At 37.0% G+C, this 18,991-nt stretch overlaps 1 protein-coding gene across 4 annotated transcripts in view; it reads right to left on the reverse strand.

The window, feature by feature from the left end:
* NOX4 (NADPH oxidase 4) overlaps window positions 1–18,736 on the reverse strand; it is a 140,710-nt gene extending 121,974 nt beyond the window's left edge. For 2 of the 4 annotated variants that reach the window (XM_087433568.1, XM_087433567.1), the window contains exons 1-2: window positions 18,688–18,736; window positions 17,394–17,489 (exon numbers count right to left, since the gene is read on the reverse strand). Coding sequence is in view for 2 of the 4 variants with exons in the window: in XM_087433567.1 (XP_087289693.1) it covers window positions 17,394–17,402 (9 nt within the window). In the remaining 2 variants the exon portion in view is untranslated. Of the gene's footprint in view, window positions 1–17,393; window positions 17,490–18,149; window positions 18,352–18,687 lie in introns of those variants that run through there. The other 2 variants (XM_004434098.3, XM_087433569.1) reach the window with 2 other exon arrangements.
* Window positions 18,737–18,991: the final 255 nt, after the last annotated feature.

Genomic DNA, 18,991 nt, shown 5'->3' on the forward strand with positions numbered 1-18,991 from the left:
CTTCATGCCATAATAAACTCTAATTCGTTCCGAATGATCCTAGCTGGTTTCTGTCAACTAGTTACCCCTGGAGACTTTTAACTATGATGTAATTTTTCACTCAAGTTGACCTCTCTTCCTAACTATAAACTGCTTTTTTTTAACACTGTCTTTAAAAGGAGCTATCAGTTCTAAAGAAAGAAACTGGGGGAAAAAATGTTTTTCCATACAACTAAAGAGACCACCAAAAGTATAGAGTCCATCCTGACTTTATATCCAGATTTCCTTATGCTTAACTCAAATCTTTCCTTCTTATATGTCATCATCCTTCATTCTACTCATTCTAGAAAGGAACTTGCTTCCATTTTTAGTATGAATGTGGTCTTTCCTTAGAAGTCTATTATGAGTCAGAAGGAAATGTAGCTATTACAGAGAGAGAAGAAGAAAGCAAGATTGTAATATGATATTTCTGTCCCCATTTTGTCTACCTTGTCTTTCCTGTGCCAAAAGCCCAGAGAGCAGAAGAGATTCACTTCTGGACTAATTGTCTGCCTGGAAAAGTTAAAGTTCAACATAAATTGGATTCAGAACTGCATATAAACATATTCATTGGTTTCTAAAGGCAATGCTGTCTAGTGAACAGGTCACCAGATTAAAAGGTATGAAATTTCTATCACAACTAACACCTGAGACCTCTACCAAGGTCACTTGTCTCCAAAACCTAGAATTGAAGAACTTAACAAAACAATAATAAAAACTTCCTCTACTTTCCCTCATTGAACTGTTCTAAAAGGTAAACATACATCAAGTGAAAATGGTTTGACCTCTTCAGCTGACAAACATTATTGCAATGGAATTTTTTTTAATTCACCTATTACATTCCTGTGGATATTCACACCCATCCCTTATCCTCTACTGCTTTCTAGGGCACAACAACAAGGGTCTCAAGAGTTACAGAGCATTTTTTCTTTTTTTAAAGATTTTATTTATTTTTATTTTTTCCCCCCAAAGCCCCAGCAGATAGTTGTATGTCATAGCTGCACATCCTTCCAGTTGCTGTATGTGGGACTCGGCCTCATGATGGACGGAGAAGTGGTGCCTCGATGCACACCCGGGATCCGAACCCGGGCCACCAGCATCGCAGCGCGCGCACTTAACCACCAAGCCACAGGGCCGGCCCCAGAGCATTTGATTTATGTCATTGTACATCTTCCTCCTCTACAGAAATGGTCCCTGCACAAGGAAAGGCACTGAGGAGTGGAATGTATTCTGCAGAGCATGGTTGGCTAGAAAGCTGAGACAGGCCTTGTGTCTCCTACGTCACTGATCCAGCACATCTGATCACAATTACCAAGTATTTAGTCATCTCTCAGCTACTCTTCATCAGAAACAAGCATTCCAAAACTTTGTATCATTCTTCCTCATCTTTAAACTATTTTTAATTTCTCAACATTCCTCCTAAAATTTAAAAGCCAAAACAGATATACTAGTGGGCTGAGCATATGGAATAATTTTTGAAGGGAAACTATACTCATAGCAACAGTACCCCCCCCACTTGGTTGGAATTTTAATCAGACTATCCATAATAACATATATTAAAACTCATATATTTAATATAGGATATTCAGTATTAAGAATTTTCTCTGTCAAGCATACCCTATTTAATATATCTATTTTACTCCTCTTGAACTCAATCTTGTTTGTTAACAACTCTTCTTAATTGAGTCTATAAAATTGTCTTGAGGTTCTGTCTTTGTCCTCAAAATACTAGCAATCTTAGCTGACTCAGCACATCTTTTAACTATAACTTTCAATCTTTAATAAAGTTGACTTTCTTCCAGTCTTTCTTTAAAAAAAAAAATACTGTCTCCGAGAAGCTATTGATTCTAAGAAAAAGAACTCTGATGCATAACAATGGCCAAAATGCCTAACAGAGTAGGTACTCAGTAAAGATGGACTGAATAAATGGATCATTTGTTACAGACTATTTACCTAAACTTCCTGATGCACACATATTTAAGCATTAGACTCTGCCAACAAACTCTTCAGAGTTTACTTGGTCAATATACAGAAGCCCACACTAGTTCGTCTGCTAGTAGAACAATACAATAAATCAAATGATAGATGATACATTGGTATGAGAAAGGAAATGTAAATCAAATTTAATCTTTATTTTCCCCTAAAAAACTAACATTGAGTAAGAACAAAATATCACATCTTGGACTTTCTTAAAAAAATAAATAGCATACAGAAATACTTATCCAAGTGTACATGTAAATTTCTACAAGGATATTCATTGCAGTATGATCTGTGATACAAAAACAAAAAAGAATAGAATTAAAATGGCCAACAGTAGAAAAATGAAAAACAAATTATGGTATACATTATGAAATACTATGTAGCCACTAAAGATAAAATAAGTTGGGGACAGCCCGGTGGCATAGTGGTTAAGTTTGTGCATTCCACTTTGGTGGCCCGGGGTTCATGGGTTTGGATCCCAGGCACGGACCTACACACCACTTATCAAGCCATGCTGTGGTGCCTTCCCACATACAAAATAGAGAAAGATTGGCACAGACGTTAGCTCAGGGACAATCTTCCTCAAGCAAAAAGAGGAGAATTGGCAACAGGTCTTAGCTCAGGGTCAATATTCCTTACCAATAAATAAATAAAATAAGTTAAACTTGTACAATGGAAATGAAATAATAATATCCATGATATATTATTGATTTAATAATATGCATGTGTATATACATGTATCTACATATACAGGCATAGACAGAGATATAGGCATTGACATAGATTATATAGACACAGGTGGTTACCTCTTAAAAGTAAAGGGGAGTTTCTATTTTTTCTATTGTATCATCAATATTCAACATACAGAAGCATATATTTCTTTTGAAATGTAATATATTTCAACAAGTTAGTATCAAGAACTCAATGAATAAATAACAATAAAAGTTCACAATAAATGAAATTGAATGGGTTAATATACTTTGAAATTCTAATAACACCCACGGGACATAACTGTAAAAACAGAGGAAGTATTCCGCACAGCAATGTTTTTCACAGCATTTTCTAGGTAAGTGAAGTAACAGAAGCCAATTGGACATTCAAAAATACAAGAATGTTTGTTAGGTGTGTTTTTATTTATTGAGTGAAATATTAAAAGTAAATAATGTATGTTTAACAATGAGTTTGTGGTACTAAGGATAAATCAAATGTAATATTTAATGCTACATTTTAAAGGAATATAAAACTGTTTATTCTGAATGATCATATTGCGAATAAAAAAAAAAAAAAAACTTGTATTTAGGAAATACACCAAAATGTTAACAGCGGTTATGTGTGACTGCTGAGATATAAATGACTTTCTTTTGCATTATCCTCCATTTTCTAGTATAAGTGTAAAAAAGATTTAATAGATATGAAAGTCATAAGAAAAACTATTTTCTAAAGAAAACAAAGTGGGAAAAGTTTTAAAAGTACAATTTGAGGAGTAATATTATTTAAATAATAAAAATATGAGTGGCAATTTTCCTTTTATTTCTACTTTTGTGCATTTTCCATTTTTTTCCTTAATTGTATGCACTGTTTTCATGCTGGAAAATGCGTGATAAACCTTTCTAAATTATCTTGCAAATTCCTCCATGGCTTAAGATGGAAGCTTTCAGAAGGTCATTAAGCTGCTTGCCTCTTTTCTTCTAGCCTTTTGATTAATGAGAAGATATTCACTTAAAGCATAGGATCAATAGGATCGGATAGGATAGGACAAGACAGTGTAGGGTAGGGTGGGGTGGGGTAGGGTAGGATAGGATAGGCTAGGAAAGGAATAGGGAAGAGAAGTTATGTTGAGTGACATTACAGCTACCAAGGAAAAAAACGGGTTCCAGGTAACGTAAAGAACTATTGGTATGATGGGAGGGCATAAGAGACAAAGTTGGTGATTCTTTAACACTACTACAACTTAAGTGGGGCCCTAACATTAAATATAGTTCAACCTGTGGTTCCTTTGTGATAGGTGCCATGCCATATGTCTTAGAGTGTGGTTAGCTTACATGCTCTTAAGACACTTAGCGAACAGTTTTTGCACACACACACACAAAAAAGTATTTCAACATATATTAAAATATTAATAAAGAAAACCCTAAAATGCTGGCATGTGCAAAAATAAAAAATAAAACAAAAAAACCCTCCGCTCACACTCCATCTCACAACCTTCCCGACTTTGACTGGTCTTTGGGGTTAGCACAAGCTACCTATTATCCTTTGCAGTTCAGAAAGTTAGGGTGAATTGTTGCTGTGACACTGCTTTTTAATCTATCTTCTTTATAATCCATTCCACTGTATCCAACTATCCTTTTAACATTCTCTTCTATATTTATTCCATTTCCCAGTATTTCCAACTTTGATGTTATCTTTGTTATTGTTGTTGCTTTTACTGAAATTGTTTATATGGCTATTTTTTGCTTATGGTTAATATTATGGGCAATATGTAAGAAAGAAGCCATGTGAATACAGAAATTAAATAATACTTAAAATATTTGCTGCGTTCATCTCTTCAGCCACCCAATATCCTTTAAATTTCTCACTGAAAATTAACTATTACAATCAAACATCTTAACGTTTTTTAGAATTGGTCCATGCATGATATCATCTCCACCTTTATCTTAATCTGACAAAAACCATTATAACAAGTAAATACAAAATCCTATATTTTGTTACAAGAGCCTATATTTTGTTACAAGATGAACAAATTAGCTGTCCCCCATTTTAAGAAAACCTAACCGGCAAAGTCTTTATATTATAAAACCAGCAAACTACCTTGTAATATTACACTATAACAGTATGCTTTATGTTCATCACTTATGCTATTTGAAGTAGCAGGAAATTAGAGGTAATCTAAGTGTCCATTTCTGAGAGAACAGGTCAGCAAAACGTGGCAGACGCAAATTATGAAATACTATGCAGCAATAAGAAGCAGTGGACCAGAGAAACACACAGTCACCTGGATAGACTTCGAAAACATAATACCAGATGGAAAAAAGCAAGAAACAGAATGAGTCCTATGCACAATACCATTTTTGTGAATTAAAAGAAACATACACATAAAATACCAATAGAAAGACATATGTCGGCACATTGTTAGGATGGTTGCTAATGCAGGGAAGAAAAAAGGATTGGAGAATGGGGAGTGATTAATGAATTAATAAATGAATGAATGATGAAAAAAGCAAACAGGGGCCTGTACAGAGCCATGAAGGTAGTATGCCATGAACTGAGGTATACGTTTAAATACTCTGTACCTGACACCAAAAACATAGATTTTTAAATCTTTTGTTTTTACAGAGAGGATTCACCGTTAATGTCCTATAAAATTAGTGCTCTTCATGTGCACCTCAATCTTTGGTTTGCTAGACAGAAAGTTTAAAAAAGCTCAAGAAACCTGGAGCTAAAATTTGAAAACCACTGCCAATTGAAAAACAATTAATTGTGAGCTTAAATATTTTTGAAACTATAATTAAGAAAAAATAGGGGCCAGCCTGGCGGCACAAGCGGTAAGGTGCGCACACTCCACTGTGGCAGCCCGGGGTTCGCTGGTTCAGATGCCGGGCGCGCACAGACACACCGCTTGTTAAGCCATGCTGTGGCGGTGTCCCATATAAAATAGAGGAAGATGGGCACGGATGTTAGCTCAGGGCCAGTCTTCCTCAGCAAAAAAGAGGAGGATTGGCATCAGATGTTAGCTCAGGTCTGGTCTTCCTCACAAAAAAAAAAAAAAAGAAGAAAACAAATATATGGTCTATTGCACAATATCTTTTTAAATACTTCAGAATTCATACATTGCACAAAATTAAGAGTTAACTTTTCTTAGTTACTGGAAACTTTTAGTCATTAACAAACATTTACAAATAGATTTCAGCACCAAAACATTCTTGACTTGGACAATGTTTCCTGAAAGAAATGAGTCTAGAGTTGTCATGACTACATGTCTACTACAACTTGCCATTAGAAAGAAAGGAAGTAACGTTTTTTAAGGTCCTCACACTCTTTCTTCAGCTTACTTAATCCTTTCTTCAAAAAAAATGTTATAAGAGAGAAATTAGGTTAAACTATGCAAAATTGCCATTTTTATAGGTCAAAATGTTTCAATATTAGAATTTTCATATATTTCAATTTAATAATATAATTCTCAATTTAAAATTGAGGAAACTAAGGCTTTGAAGATTTCAATAAATTACTTAAAGATAGAGTTGTTAAGAGGTAAAGTCAAAATTTCAATTTAGGTCAATTTGTCCACAAAATCCATGTTCTTTTCACTACATTATATTGTTGTCATTGATACTCTAGAATTTTCACAGGTATTACTATATTTGAAATTTAAGCTAATAGTTGCTCCATGCTTAGGAAAAGGCAATAGCAGACACTTGGTTTTAACAAGAACTAGAATGAATGTCACATAAGACTTTAACAAATTCAATTTCATATATCTAAAATCTATGGGTTCAACAAAATGCATTTTCTTCTTTAAGCACAATACACTCAAGCTTTAAAACCAGTACAAGTCTAAGATTAGTTTTCTTCGGCAAACCAAAATTAAGGAAACCTTGTAGATCCATTATGATTCAGGAAACTAAACTCTTCCAAGATTTTCACTGGACTCATTCTTTCACTCTCTTATGTTTTAAAAAATGTACAACATCAAAATAGCTGAATAGTTCAATGGTGGGGTCTGTGTAGTCTAAGCCAAGGCCCAAATCCCAGAAAAATTCCATGGTAAGTAATGAATGTAATACAGATGATGCCCAATAGCAAATGCCATTTCTCAAGTGGGGGAAGAACTTTCCTATTAAAGCTCTACATTTTTGTGGCTTAATATGAGTCACTTTTTTCCAGTTGGAATCCATTAGTATAGACCACTGATGATATTTGCTTGGTTTTCCTTTAGAAAAAAAAAAGAAAAATGTATCCTCACCTTTGTTTGCATAACTCAAAGCACTTTACAAACGCGCTTTGGGGCCCTTGCTTTTGAAACCAAAAGAATTAACAAAGGTCAAAGGCCCAAAGTAACTTATCAAAAGTAAGTTGGCCAAGGAAAATCAGTGAGAAGTAAAAGCACTCTCCTCACCCTGACTCATCAATATTCTCAATAGGTGGTTCTTATTTTCTTGTTCCACAACTGCCTCCTCTTGGGGCAGCCCCACCCACCTTGAAATCCATGTCCCCACAGGAGGTGGCGTGACAGGGAGTTCACTCAGGATAAGAAGCTAATCGGAAGGCGCATAAGAGAGAGTATATTGGGGGGAAACAAAGTCAACAAAGAGAACCAAAAGTATAGCATGGAGGATAAAGAAACGTGTTTGGATTACTACCACTTCAGATCCTTCCAACGGACTTGAGCTTTCTATTACTGTAAACGAAATTTCTTGCAAATTGAAATCAGCTATTTGATAATTCTATCAGGGAAAAAGAAATAAAGTCAGAAAGGCATTCACCATAGATCATTTCTTAAACTTATCTTAGTGCGGAAGTGCCCACTTTTAACATTTCAGATATATAAAAAGTTTTCACTTGGGGCCGGCCTGGTGGCATAGTGGTTAAGTTCGCATCCTCCGCTTCAGGGGCCCGGGGTTCGCAGGTTTGGATCCTGGGTGTGGACCTACGCACCACTTATCAAGCCATGCTGTGGCAGGCATCCCACATATAAAGTAGAGGAAGATGGGCACGGATGTTTGCCCAGGGCCAATCTTCCTCACCAAAAAAAAAAAGTTTTCACTTTGTGTACATTGCTCATCTCTCCTTGCTTTAAACTGTATCATACTCTGATATTCTTGATACGTGTCGAGAGAACTTTAACAACTTCCAAATCCATGAAAACCATTAAAGCATGCAATTTTTCCCCATAGAATATGCGTTGGATTCATTTATCCATAGATATGAGTCATTGTCAAATTCAACTTTCCAATTTCTAAAAATGTAAACAAATTCTATTGATTATAAAAAGTCCATCTTCTCCTTAATCTACCTACTTTTTCTTTAGTCCCATTGCCGGAATTCAAAAGAAACTACCTTTCTCAAGACTAACTTTTTATCACATTGTTTGACTTTTATCACACCACAAAGTTGCATAAAGACATGGATACTAAGAAGTGAGGAAGGCTCACTCCCCACCTAGGTAATTTACTCTTATACTAAGGTCTCACTCCTAGTTCATGCCTTGAAAAAATTATTAATTACAACATGTCACAGACCTTCAAGATCCCACTGCAATAGTTAACACTGTAAATGTAAAGCATATTGGATGTTAAGGGCCATCTGTGACTTTTCTGTCATGAAGATGAAATCTTCTCATTCCTTTGTCCAAACTGCCCTTTATGACTCCCAGAGGAGTTCTGTTATGGTACCATGGTTAGAGCCTTAAAAGCTGGGAGGAATGAACAGGAGATAGTAGGTGATAACAACCATTTTTTTTACATCTGTGATGCTTTCAATTCTTCAAAGTAGTTCCCTATCTAAGTCACCTAATCCTCTACACAACACTCTGAGATAAGTAGGATAGTTTCATCTGTTTTATTGGGGGTACAGAACAGTTAAGTGAATTGTTGTATATGGGTGTGAAGAATGAAAGAAGAGGGAAGGAAAGAGGAAAGCTGGCTTTGGAATTCTTATTATATAATGGCTTTAACCTAGGTACTTTAATCCATGAGCAAGTTATTTATAATTTCTGTGCTTTTGCTTCATCTTACGTAATAGAACCTACTTGGCAGGCTAGTCGAGACTCTGATACTGAATGTATAAAGAATTTAACACGGTGTCTGTCTCATGAGAATATTTCAATGAATGTTGGCTCTAGCTATTATTATTTCTTTTAATTTTCTTTAAGGTTCGCAATAATCTTGTGAGAAAGGCATTATTTCCCTTGTCTATCTGTTGAAGACTCCAAGGTTTCATAAAGATTAACAAATGTTTTTTTGAATGAAATGCATTCTACCTCAAGCTGAAATTCCACCCAGCAATCATAACCAAGTTCCCACAGATTTTGTGCCAACTACAAATAGCTGCAGATAGCCTTCCTTTGTCCAGAAGGATCAGAGAGGCAGCCAGAGGCCAACCAAAGGAAAGAATAAGTCTCTCCATCCTAACACCATCTGCTATATGCTCAGCAAGTTCCTTCCATCTTGTATTTCTCTGAATTCCTTTTAATATTTTTGTTTATAAACATAAATAATTTATATTATTTAGTAATATTAACACCACTAATACTAAATAACTTTACTTAACATTTACAGTAATAGCTATCTTTTGCTAAGTACACATGTACCAGGTAGTAAGCATTTCACCTGCATTTTCTCATATAATCTTCACAATTAACCTAAGAGGAAGTTTTAAGCTCTACTTTATAGATGAGTTAAACTTAGGCTCAGAGAGGTAATTTGCCAAAATCATAAAGGGAGACAAATGCCTGAGCCAGCATTCAAACTCATATTTATATAGCTCCAAAGACCATGATCTTTTCTCTAAGGAATTAGGGATGTTTGATTTTCCTCCCTAGAATTCACTAGGCACTTTGAAAATCAATTTTATGAACAACACAATGCTTAGCATGATGAACTGACCAGAGTTAGAAGACCTACCATCCACATTCGGCTTTGCACTGAGTCCATAAAGAAGGCATTTAACTATACTAAATTCACCTATCAAATGAGATAAATGTACTAGAACAATCTCTAAGGTCCCTATAACATTCTGCAGGATCCTCTCACGCAGGATGGGTGTTCCCCAGAAAAGAGCATACTGCATCCAGCCTCCAGAACTATGAGAAAATAAATTTCTGTTGTTTAAGCCACCCAGTCTGTGGTACTTTGTTATGGAAGCCCGAGTAAATTAACGCAGTAGGTATTAGTTAGGATGAGGTGTACAAGTTTGCCTCAGGTTTAAGAATAATCCATATACTATATTCTTACCTTTACTTCTGACTGAGTACTTAAATTGATACAAAAACACACAGACAAACATACAAACAGTCTTACCCAGGGCCATAGTGGTAGGATGCATAACAACCTCGGATAAGAGTGGAAAATTCCAGGTTCTAACCCTCTCTGTCTCAGAACCTCCCTGCTGGACCAGAGTGAAGGAGAGCATGGTCTTTAGTATCAAACAAATGTGAGCTCAAATCGGGCTTCTCCAGTTGTTAGCTGGGGAAAGTTACGTAACCACTCAGAATCTCACTTTCTCAATTCTGTAAAAAGTGGTAATTCCTATCTTCCAGGGTTGTTATAAGGATTAAATTAAATATAAGGATTAAATGAGATTATAAAAGGAAAGAGCAAAGAACTAACTGTATCTGGCACATAGTGATAAATAAATGGTAATCACTGCTATTAGGTTGAACTACATGAAACGGCTGATATTTGATTATTTTTGTTCTATCAAAATGGCAATTCCATATGGTTCAACCTAACATTAATGTTGCATAGAGGCAGAAGAGCACAATGGTTAAGAATACAAGTTCTACAACCAGGATTTTTGGGCTAGAGTCCTGCCTCTGTCACTCACTAGCAAGTTAAAGAACTTCTCTAATTCAGTTTCTTAGCTGCAAAACTAAAAATATCTATTCCATACGATGGATGAAAAGATTAAATAAATATTATTAATATTATTAATAATGAAATGAAGGAAGTAGATTTGAATATCTCTGAAATTAGTTCTACCTTCCAATTCTGAGCTGTTTTGGATGGTATGGCTAAAAGAAAATTATACAGTGGCCATTTAGCTGTATAAAACAAAATAAAATTCTGCCAAATATTGTGCAATCAGAAATAATTTAAACAAAAATAAGTCTCATAATTCCTTCACAATTTATCTGAGACAAGTCTAAAACAACTGTAATGCTGAAAATATGTGTTATCTTGGAGGTAAATCAATAATTTTCCTTAACTTCTTAAATTGCTAAATGTCTTTAAACATCATTTCACATAAGATGAAAAGCTAGTGATCTATAGAGTATAGGGTTTTATATGATCTTGCATATGTGCATAGAGTTGTTCATTATAACAGGCTGAATATTGGACTGAAAGGATCAATAGGCCAGAATAGTGACCAAGTCACTAATTCAATGAGTGACAGTCAGCAAATCACTTCAACCTCGTTTTTCTTTTGCGGAAAATGAGGAAGAAATCTAAGTAAAGATATCAAAGCTCTCTTCCACCTCTAAAATTCTATGAGTCTCTATCTATTATAAATAGAATAAGAATATAATGATTGCACCAAAGTAATGTAACCTCTTTCACCTATCAACAAACAGGAAGTAAACTGTTTTCAAATAGCAGAATGTTAAGAATAAAAACAAACAAAAAACTCACTTTTAAAAATATCCCCTGAATTGAAACCACAATATTCAGGCAATAAAAAGAAAGAGTTAATGATCAAGCCTTTTCTGAAATTGTCAGGAGGCATATATTCCTTCTCAGCAGAATTAAAGCTGTCTAGGCCAGCTGTGACCAAAACTGACTTAAAATCCTAGGTCCATTTGTCCAGAGACTCCAGTCTCTGACCTTAGGAAACTCACATGACATCAGACTTCTGTCTCTGAAAAATGTTCATTATGATATAACTCCTAGGACTCTTGAGAGGGTAAATTAGTTAATCTTTCTAAATCACTTAATGGATAATGATTGACCGAAGAAAGATCATCACTGTGAGATTAGAAAAACATCTCAACATTCACAACTTTCTTCCAATGAACATAGGTTTCTCAATAAGAGTTCATAAAAAGAAAAAATGGTCTCCATGACCATGCAGCAAATCTAAAATAATAACTGTGAGGCAAAGCAAAAAAAATTAAATTCCCATCCTGGCACCATGAGAATCGCTGGAATGAAACTGAACGGTCCATACACAAATGTAAATTTGAGGGAAAAAGATATAAAACCAAGACGCATTAAATCTGGTACCATAAAACACATTCTCTTCTCAAATTACAATGTTCATATCAATTAAATTATATCCTTTAATTGTTAAAATGTCAGAAATACAACTCAAAAATAGGTGAACATGAATATGTAGTCTTCTATAAACAGTATTCTGAGCTAAATTGCCCCAACATTTCAAAAAAATTTAGGAAACTAAATTTGTCAGAGTTGGTCACAACACATTAGTACTTTCTATTAACGCGACTACATTTTCCACTCCTTGAAAATAAATAAATTAAAAACAGATTTCATCTTAAGTAATCAATGGAGTCCTTTATTTAAAACATTACTATGAGAAAGTAGAGGAAGTTATTGTTTGATTTGTTTGTTTGTGTTTGTTTTGGGCTCCCTCAAAAGACCTGTTTTCTCTCTTAGCTCATTTTAAGATTTCAATATTCACAGCAGGTCATAATTAAACATCTCCTAGGAAGTGCACAGTCTGATTAGCACATTAACTCAGGCATAAACCAGCCGTGACCAAGTGGCCTCCAGGTCTAGAGCAGACCAGTCTAGGAAAGAACAATCATGATGAAAACTTCTACTAAGCCATATTAATTCCAACATTATTTTCTCTCCCATCATTTAAGATCTTCTTTTCCCCGTCAGTTCTTATGCAATTTTTTTTTTTTTTTTGGTGAAGAAGATCAGCCCTGAGCTAACATCCGTGCTAATCCTTCTCTTTTTGCTGATGAAGACTGGCTCTGAGCTAACATCTATTGCCAATCCACCTCCTTTTTGTTTTTTTTTCCCCGGAGCCCCAGTAGATACTTGTATGTCAGAGTTGCACATCCTTCTAGTTGCTATATGTGGGACGTGGCCTCAGCATGGCCGGAGAAGCCGTGCGTCCGGGCGCGCCCGGGATCCGAACGCGGGCCGCCAGTAGCGGAGCGCGCGCACTTAACTGCTAAGCCATGGGGCCGGCCCATGCAATTTTTTTAATCCCTAATTTTGGTCTGAGAACAGTCACCTAGACTTCTAGTAATAAAAATGGATACTCCAGTTCTGAGAATTAAATACTTTTACCTTCATTCTCAAAAGCTCCCACCATCAGAAACCTCAGAAGATTAGGAAGAAGTCAGAGATATTTTTTACTTAGACACCTATGACGAGAGCCCACAACTTCCCATACAATATTAACTCCTGTTTTGGAGAAGAGGAGCAAGAGAAATACCCACATCCTGATGTCTATTTATTGGACTGATTGGTGGCTAGTTATCTGCTTTAAAGCAAAAGGATACATTCATATGGCCACAAAGGTAGGAGTATTTTCTCCCACAGTCTTTTTGACTTATCCAAAATGGTAGCCACTAGTCACACATGGCTATTGAGCATGTGAAATGTACCTAGGGCTACCAAAGAACTGAATTTTTAGGTTTATTAACTTTATTAATTTAAATCTAAATTTAAAAGCTGGTATTCAGTTGTATTATTAGAGAATCTTTAAATATATTTGGAACAACTTGGGTATGTGGATCCACTTTTTCATCTGTAAAATTGTATGAAATCTAAACACAGTTCAAGTATTTCTGATGAAAATTTAGTGACTGAATTGTGATGTGCATAAGTGTAAAATACACATTATATTTCAAAGCATTAATAAAGTAAAATATCTCATTAATAAATTTTTAAAATATTGACCACATGTTGAATACTTCAATCTATTATAATACTTTGGATATATTATTTTAAATAAAATATATTATTAAAGTTAATGCCACTGGCTTCTTCTTACTTTTTTAATGTACTACTGGAAATTTTTAAATTTCATATGACTCACATTATATTTCTATTGGGCAGTACTGATAAAGAGTAATACTAACCAGTGGCGTAAGTATCTGAAATGGGCCAGTGTAGTGCTTTAGAAAATTTGTACAGTATGAGGAAAAAGCAAAAGGCCAGACAGTAGTGCATTCAAATCCCAGCTCTGACTGACCCTCCAAAGGAACTGAGGTAGTCATTCAGCTTCCTCAGCCTATATTTCTCCATATGTAAAATGGGAAGAATAGTTTCCTAGTTTAAACAAAATACTTGTAAAGTGACTGGTATATCATCGGTATAAATAAACAGCTGAATAAATAGTTGTTTTTCAATAGAAAGCAGAAATTTCAGACAACCACTAAGAATTAACTGCTTCTCAATGTCTATATCTTCCTGCAAATGGGTATATTCTGTGGACTCTTCCTTCCCCAAATACTAGCACAACATTGTTATTACCTCACATTTTACAGATGAATAACAGCAATCTTACACTAAATGCTATTATCAAAATGTTCAGTAAATGGAAGGTACTGTTTCCATTTGTGTTTTAAAGTGGTAGCAATCAAATTCATTTCCAGAAATACCATCAGGATTTTTACTTATTTTTTTATTTATTTAATAAATAAATTTTTATTTATTTAAAAATTAATTATATCCCATTGTTACACTGTATTTCTTTGCAATTTGAAAAATGTCTGCAAATTATTATACTATGAAACAATACCATAATCATCAAAAGATTAGAAAAGATAAGCCTAGGACAAATAAAATTAAATACTCCTTCATAAAGCAAATAGTACAACTACAGAGTTCCTTTTTCACCAAAAAGTAACAGACTGAAAATATCTATTCCAAAATGGTTTAGATAAATTAATGACTAGAAAATTCATATAGATGATTACTGAAAAGTGAGAAGTTTGGAAGTTATCTTTCATCTTTCAGCTTGATGCCAAGAAGAAAAACTGTTCCTCTCCACAGTGATTCTTCATAAAATGTTGACTGCCAACTGTGTGGGTTAAGGTGCAACTCACTATGATCATTCTGATGTTTCCATCAAAACTAACTTACAATGACCTCTCTCTTCAATCTGCTTCTTGCACTTTTCACTCGTAATCTTCCATTTAGTCCTTATATCATTTTATTCTTCATTCATCTGATCAGTATTTATTGAGTCCCTAGTATGCGTCAGCTCTTTTGCAGGCCTCACCACTGAACCTCACTAGCTGATTTATGTTTTCTGGTAGAGAGAGGCAAAACATATTTAATTTTTTTTAATTAGTTGGGTTATATATATGTGTGTGTGTGTGTGTGTGTGTACATTCTTCATCATATCTGATTTGTCACCAAAATAAATATGAAGTTGTTAACACAGCATCCAAGCTCATAAAAATTAACTTGTTGGTTTCCAACATAATTATTTTTTGAATAAGTTATTATTTTAGCTTATACTGTGTCATAGAGCTAAAATCCAAAGTTTAGGTGCGGCTTTCCAAGTTGTCTATTCTTAGATTTTATATTATACAAATACCTCCTGATCAACATATACCTTTTTTATTTGCTGATGAAGATTCACCCTGACCTAACACGTGTTGCCAATTTTCCTCTTTTTGTATGTGAGCTGCTGCACAGCATGGCCACCGACAGACAAGTGGTGTAGGTCCACACCCAGGAAACGAACCTGGGCCACCAAGCAGGAGTACGTCGAACTTAACCACTAAGCCACAGGGTTTGGCCCTCAAAATTTACCCCTTTTGACGGCAAAATTTACCATCATAACTCTCAAGACTTTTCTCCAAGTTGTTTACCAAGTTATATAATAGGTCAAATATATCTCCCACTGAAAACCTCATGTTCAGTAATTCACACCTAGGGGAGAATTTCTAGGAAACAAAATTAAAATGATAGGCCAGCAGACTTTCATTTGTTTATTACAGAAAACCTTTCTCAACTTGCATATTGAATTATAAGTATTTACTTAGTGGATTTTCCATTAGATTGTAAGCAATTTAGGGCAGGGGCAAGGTCTTACTCTCTATGTGCCCATTTGAAAAGCACAGATTTCATGACAGTTTGCTGGATGGCTGGATGGAAGGTTGGGTGGATGAAAGAAAAAAAATGTTCAGATTTAAGAATTACCAATAAAATGAGTTTAATCTTTGAGACTATTTTTCTCAATCCATTAGCTAAAAATACAGATGTTAGGTGATTATGATGTGTCAATGTAGGTTCATCAATTGTAACAAATGTACCACTCTGGTGAAGGATGTTGATAAGAGGGGAGGCTGTTCATGTGTGGGGGCAGGGGAACATATGGGAAATCTGCTGTACCTTCCCCTCAGTTTTTTTTTTTTTTTAAAGATTTTATTTATTTTATTTTTTCCCCCCAAAGCCCCAGTAGATAGTTGTATGTCATAGCTGCATATCCTTCCAGTTGCTGCATGTGGGACTCGGCCTCAGGATGGACGGAGAAGTGGTGCATCGATGTGCACCCGGGATCTGAACCCGGGCCACCAGCATTGCAGCGCGCGCACCTAACCACCAAGCCACAGGGCCAGCCCCTTCCCCTCAGTTTTACAGTGAACCTTAAACAGCTCTAAAAAAACTAAATAAAAAATAGGTGTTAAACATTAAAAATATCAATTGTGTGAACAATAGGTAATGAAAAATAGTACTTTATTATATAAAATAAAATATCAATTAATTAATTTAGCCTGAATTTATTGCAATCTTAACATGTGCCAAGCACTACTCTAGGAGCTGTGGTTTCAAGATAAGTAAAAATAAAGATCTGTACATGTAAAGCAAGAAATGGAAGGCTGGTTTCACTGAATTCATCTGAATTAATCATAATTTTAAATAGTCATTAAATCACGAAAAGGAAAACAATGCATCTCCTATTTAGAATGTGTTTTCTTCCCCAATGAAAAAAAATGACAAAATCTGCTTTTTCAGATGCCTAAGATTTTTCAGTGTTTTATACTTTGTACTCGTTGCTTGGAAAACGCTGTCTCCTTATACAAAGTAAGATGTCCTCAGTGCTGATGTCTTTTGTTAAGGAGTCAAGCAGGAAGGGGATGGAGAGGAAGAATGAGATCAGAAATATCACGGAATAGAGAAAAGAAAAATATCAACAGCAAAGTTTTGCACAATATCATTCTCATCTTAGACCAGAACACTGGAACCATAATCAGCCACTAACCTAGGGCAAACAGTTGAGAAATGCCCAGAAAGGAATAACTGCATTAGACAGATCCTTAGTGAGAACTGACAGTAAAGGGAAACAGCACAGAAATCCTCTCTGGATAAGCTTATGGGCAGGCTGAAGTCTTGATTAGCGAAAACTAACAGCCTGTCATCAGTTGGTCCTCTTGGTGAGGCAGATCCTTCAGGGCACTTTGCAGCTGACAAGTAGCAACTTTTCTCAGGAACAACTAGCCTGGTCTGGCAGATCTATTCGTTTCACTTTAGCAGATATTATCTTTGGTTCTTAAAAGAGTCAATCATTTAAACCCAGAAAAGTATAAACGATAAATCAAGAAATCTCAACCACTTTAGAGAATAACAAATATTCCTAAAGTGAACAACCAATGTTTCTTTAATGAATGGAAGAACTGACCAGGAGCGGTAGCAATGTCTGCCCACATTAGACCCAGGCCACCAGGTCACCCAAGACCCACTTACCCCCAGCATCTGGTGGAGGTAGTAATACTCTGGCCCTTGGTTATACAGCAGGAAGGTTTTCCAGAAAAGCAGGACATTCAGGGAGAGCCAGATAAGCTAAATGATACAAAGGGAGAGAGAAACACAAAAATTAAAAATAAACAAATAAACGTTACCTGATGAATGGAAACCTCAAGTACCTTCCTTGGACACAATACTTTCAATGGAACCTCAATTAGCAATGGCAGAAAGCATTCTCAATTAACCGGGAAGCTGAAAACCACTCAGAGGAAAACAAATCTGACCTCACTCAGCCCCTGCACCTGAGATTAAGCATTTGGGTTGCAAACAGGTCTCCTAAATAACCTGCAGCTATCCCCTGCAGTACAAAAGGAGACTAAGAAATCAGTGACATCCCCACGTCCCAAGCGTTCTATGTTGTTAAAATACGAGATCAAACAGAAGCAGTCCGGGAAAAGAGCAAAGGGGGGAGACGTTACAAGGGTTAAGAAAAAGCTGTGTTCACTAAAAGTGATCTGTTCTCCCTTCCTCCACATCGCTCTCCCATCCGTGTGTAGGAAAGTTCTCATGCATTTGGAGGAAAGGGGGATCGTTATTATCTCTAGGAATTAACAGCGGAAAGTCTTGTTAGTTGAGAATGTTCGAATAAGAGGCAAAACTTTCACTTCCAGCTTCCCACCCGCGCACGCACAGAGAATGAATCAAAATCGCTGCACGAGAGACAAAACGCAGGGAGAGCGTCGCCCGCCATCCTACCAGGCAGAGGTGTTTAACCCCTTCGTTGGCCAGCCAGCTCCTCCAGGACACAGCCATGCCGCCGGCCCCGCCGCGCTGCGCTCTCCGCCGGCCGCCCGAGAAGGAGCGGCGGCGGCCGGGGCAGCGGTTACAGTTGTGAGCCTGCGGGGGGGCCGGGAGGGGACGGAGGGTCAAAGACTGAGTGGCAGCCCGGAGGCCGGCGCCGAGCCAGCCCGGGCGGGGTCTGCGCCCCGGAGCCGGGTCTCCCGGGCACGGCGTCTCCGGCCCGCGCCGGGTCCACGCGGCCGCCCCGACCCCGCGCTGCGAGAGCGCGCTCCCCGAACCCGCCGCCCGGGCTGCGAGTCGGCCCGCCGCGCCGGCCCCTTTGTCTGGGGCGAGCCTGTTGTGGCTGCCGCTGTTCAGGATGTCCTGGGCTGGGAACGAGGAGGCGGCCCCGCAGCCTCCGCCCGGCCGGCCCAGCTGCGAAAACCGACAAAGATGTGGAGAGTGATACTTAGCATAAAGTGGGGACCTTCACCGCCCCCTCGTCCACACACACCTAGTTCCTTTGGACTGGTCCTTTTTCCCAAAAAAAGTTCAACTCAAGGATCCTTGGTAACGAAATTGGAGCCGGAAATAGCCTTTCGTGTACTAGCGCCCCCGGTCTCCCGCCCATCCTCAGCAACTCATCCCACCCTCAAACAAACGCCCCCCTCACAACCCTTACCTAGAGCCTCCCTCTGTCCCTTCCTTCTGTGTCCCCCATCCCTACTCCAACCCACATTGATGCACAGCTTTTAAGAAACTTCTGAACAAAAAGAGCCCAGGGGGTTAATGGTTAAAACTGACTGACGTAATTCTAA

This window comes from Ceratotherium simum, chromosome 7 (genome assembly GCF_057802395.1).
Source record: "Ceratotherium simum simum isolate JZ-2026a chromosome 7, ASM5780239v1, whole genome shotgun sequence".
Taxonomy (NCBI): domain Eukaryota; kingdom Metazoa; phylum Chordata; class Mammalia; order Perissodactyla; family Rhinocerotidae; genus Ceratotherium; species Ceratotherium simum.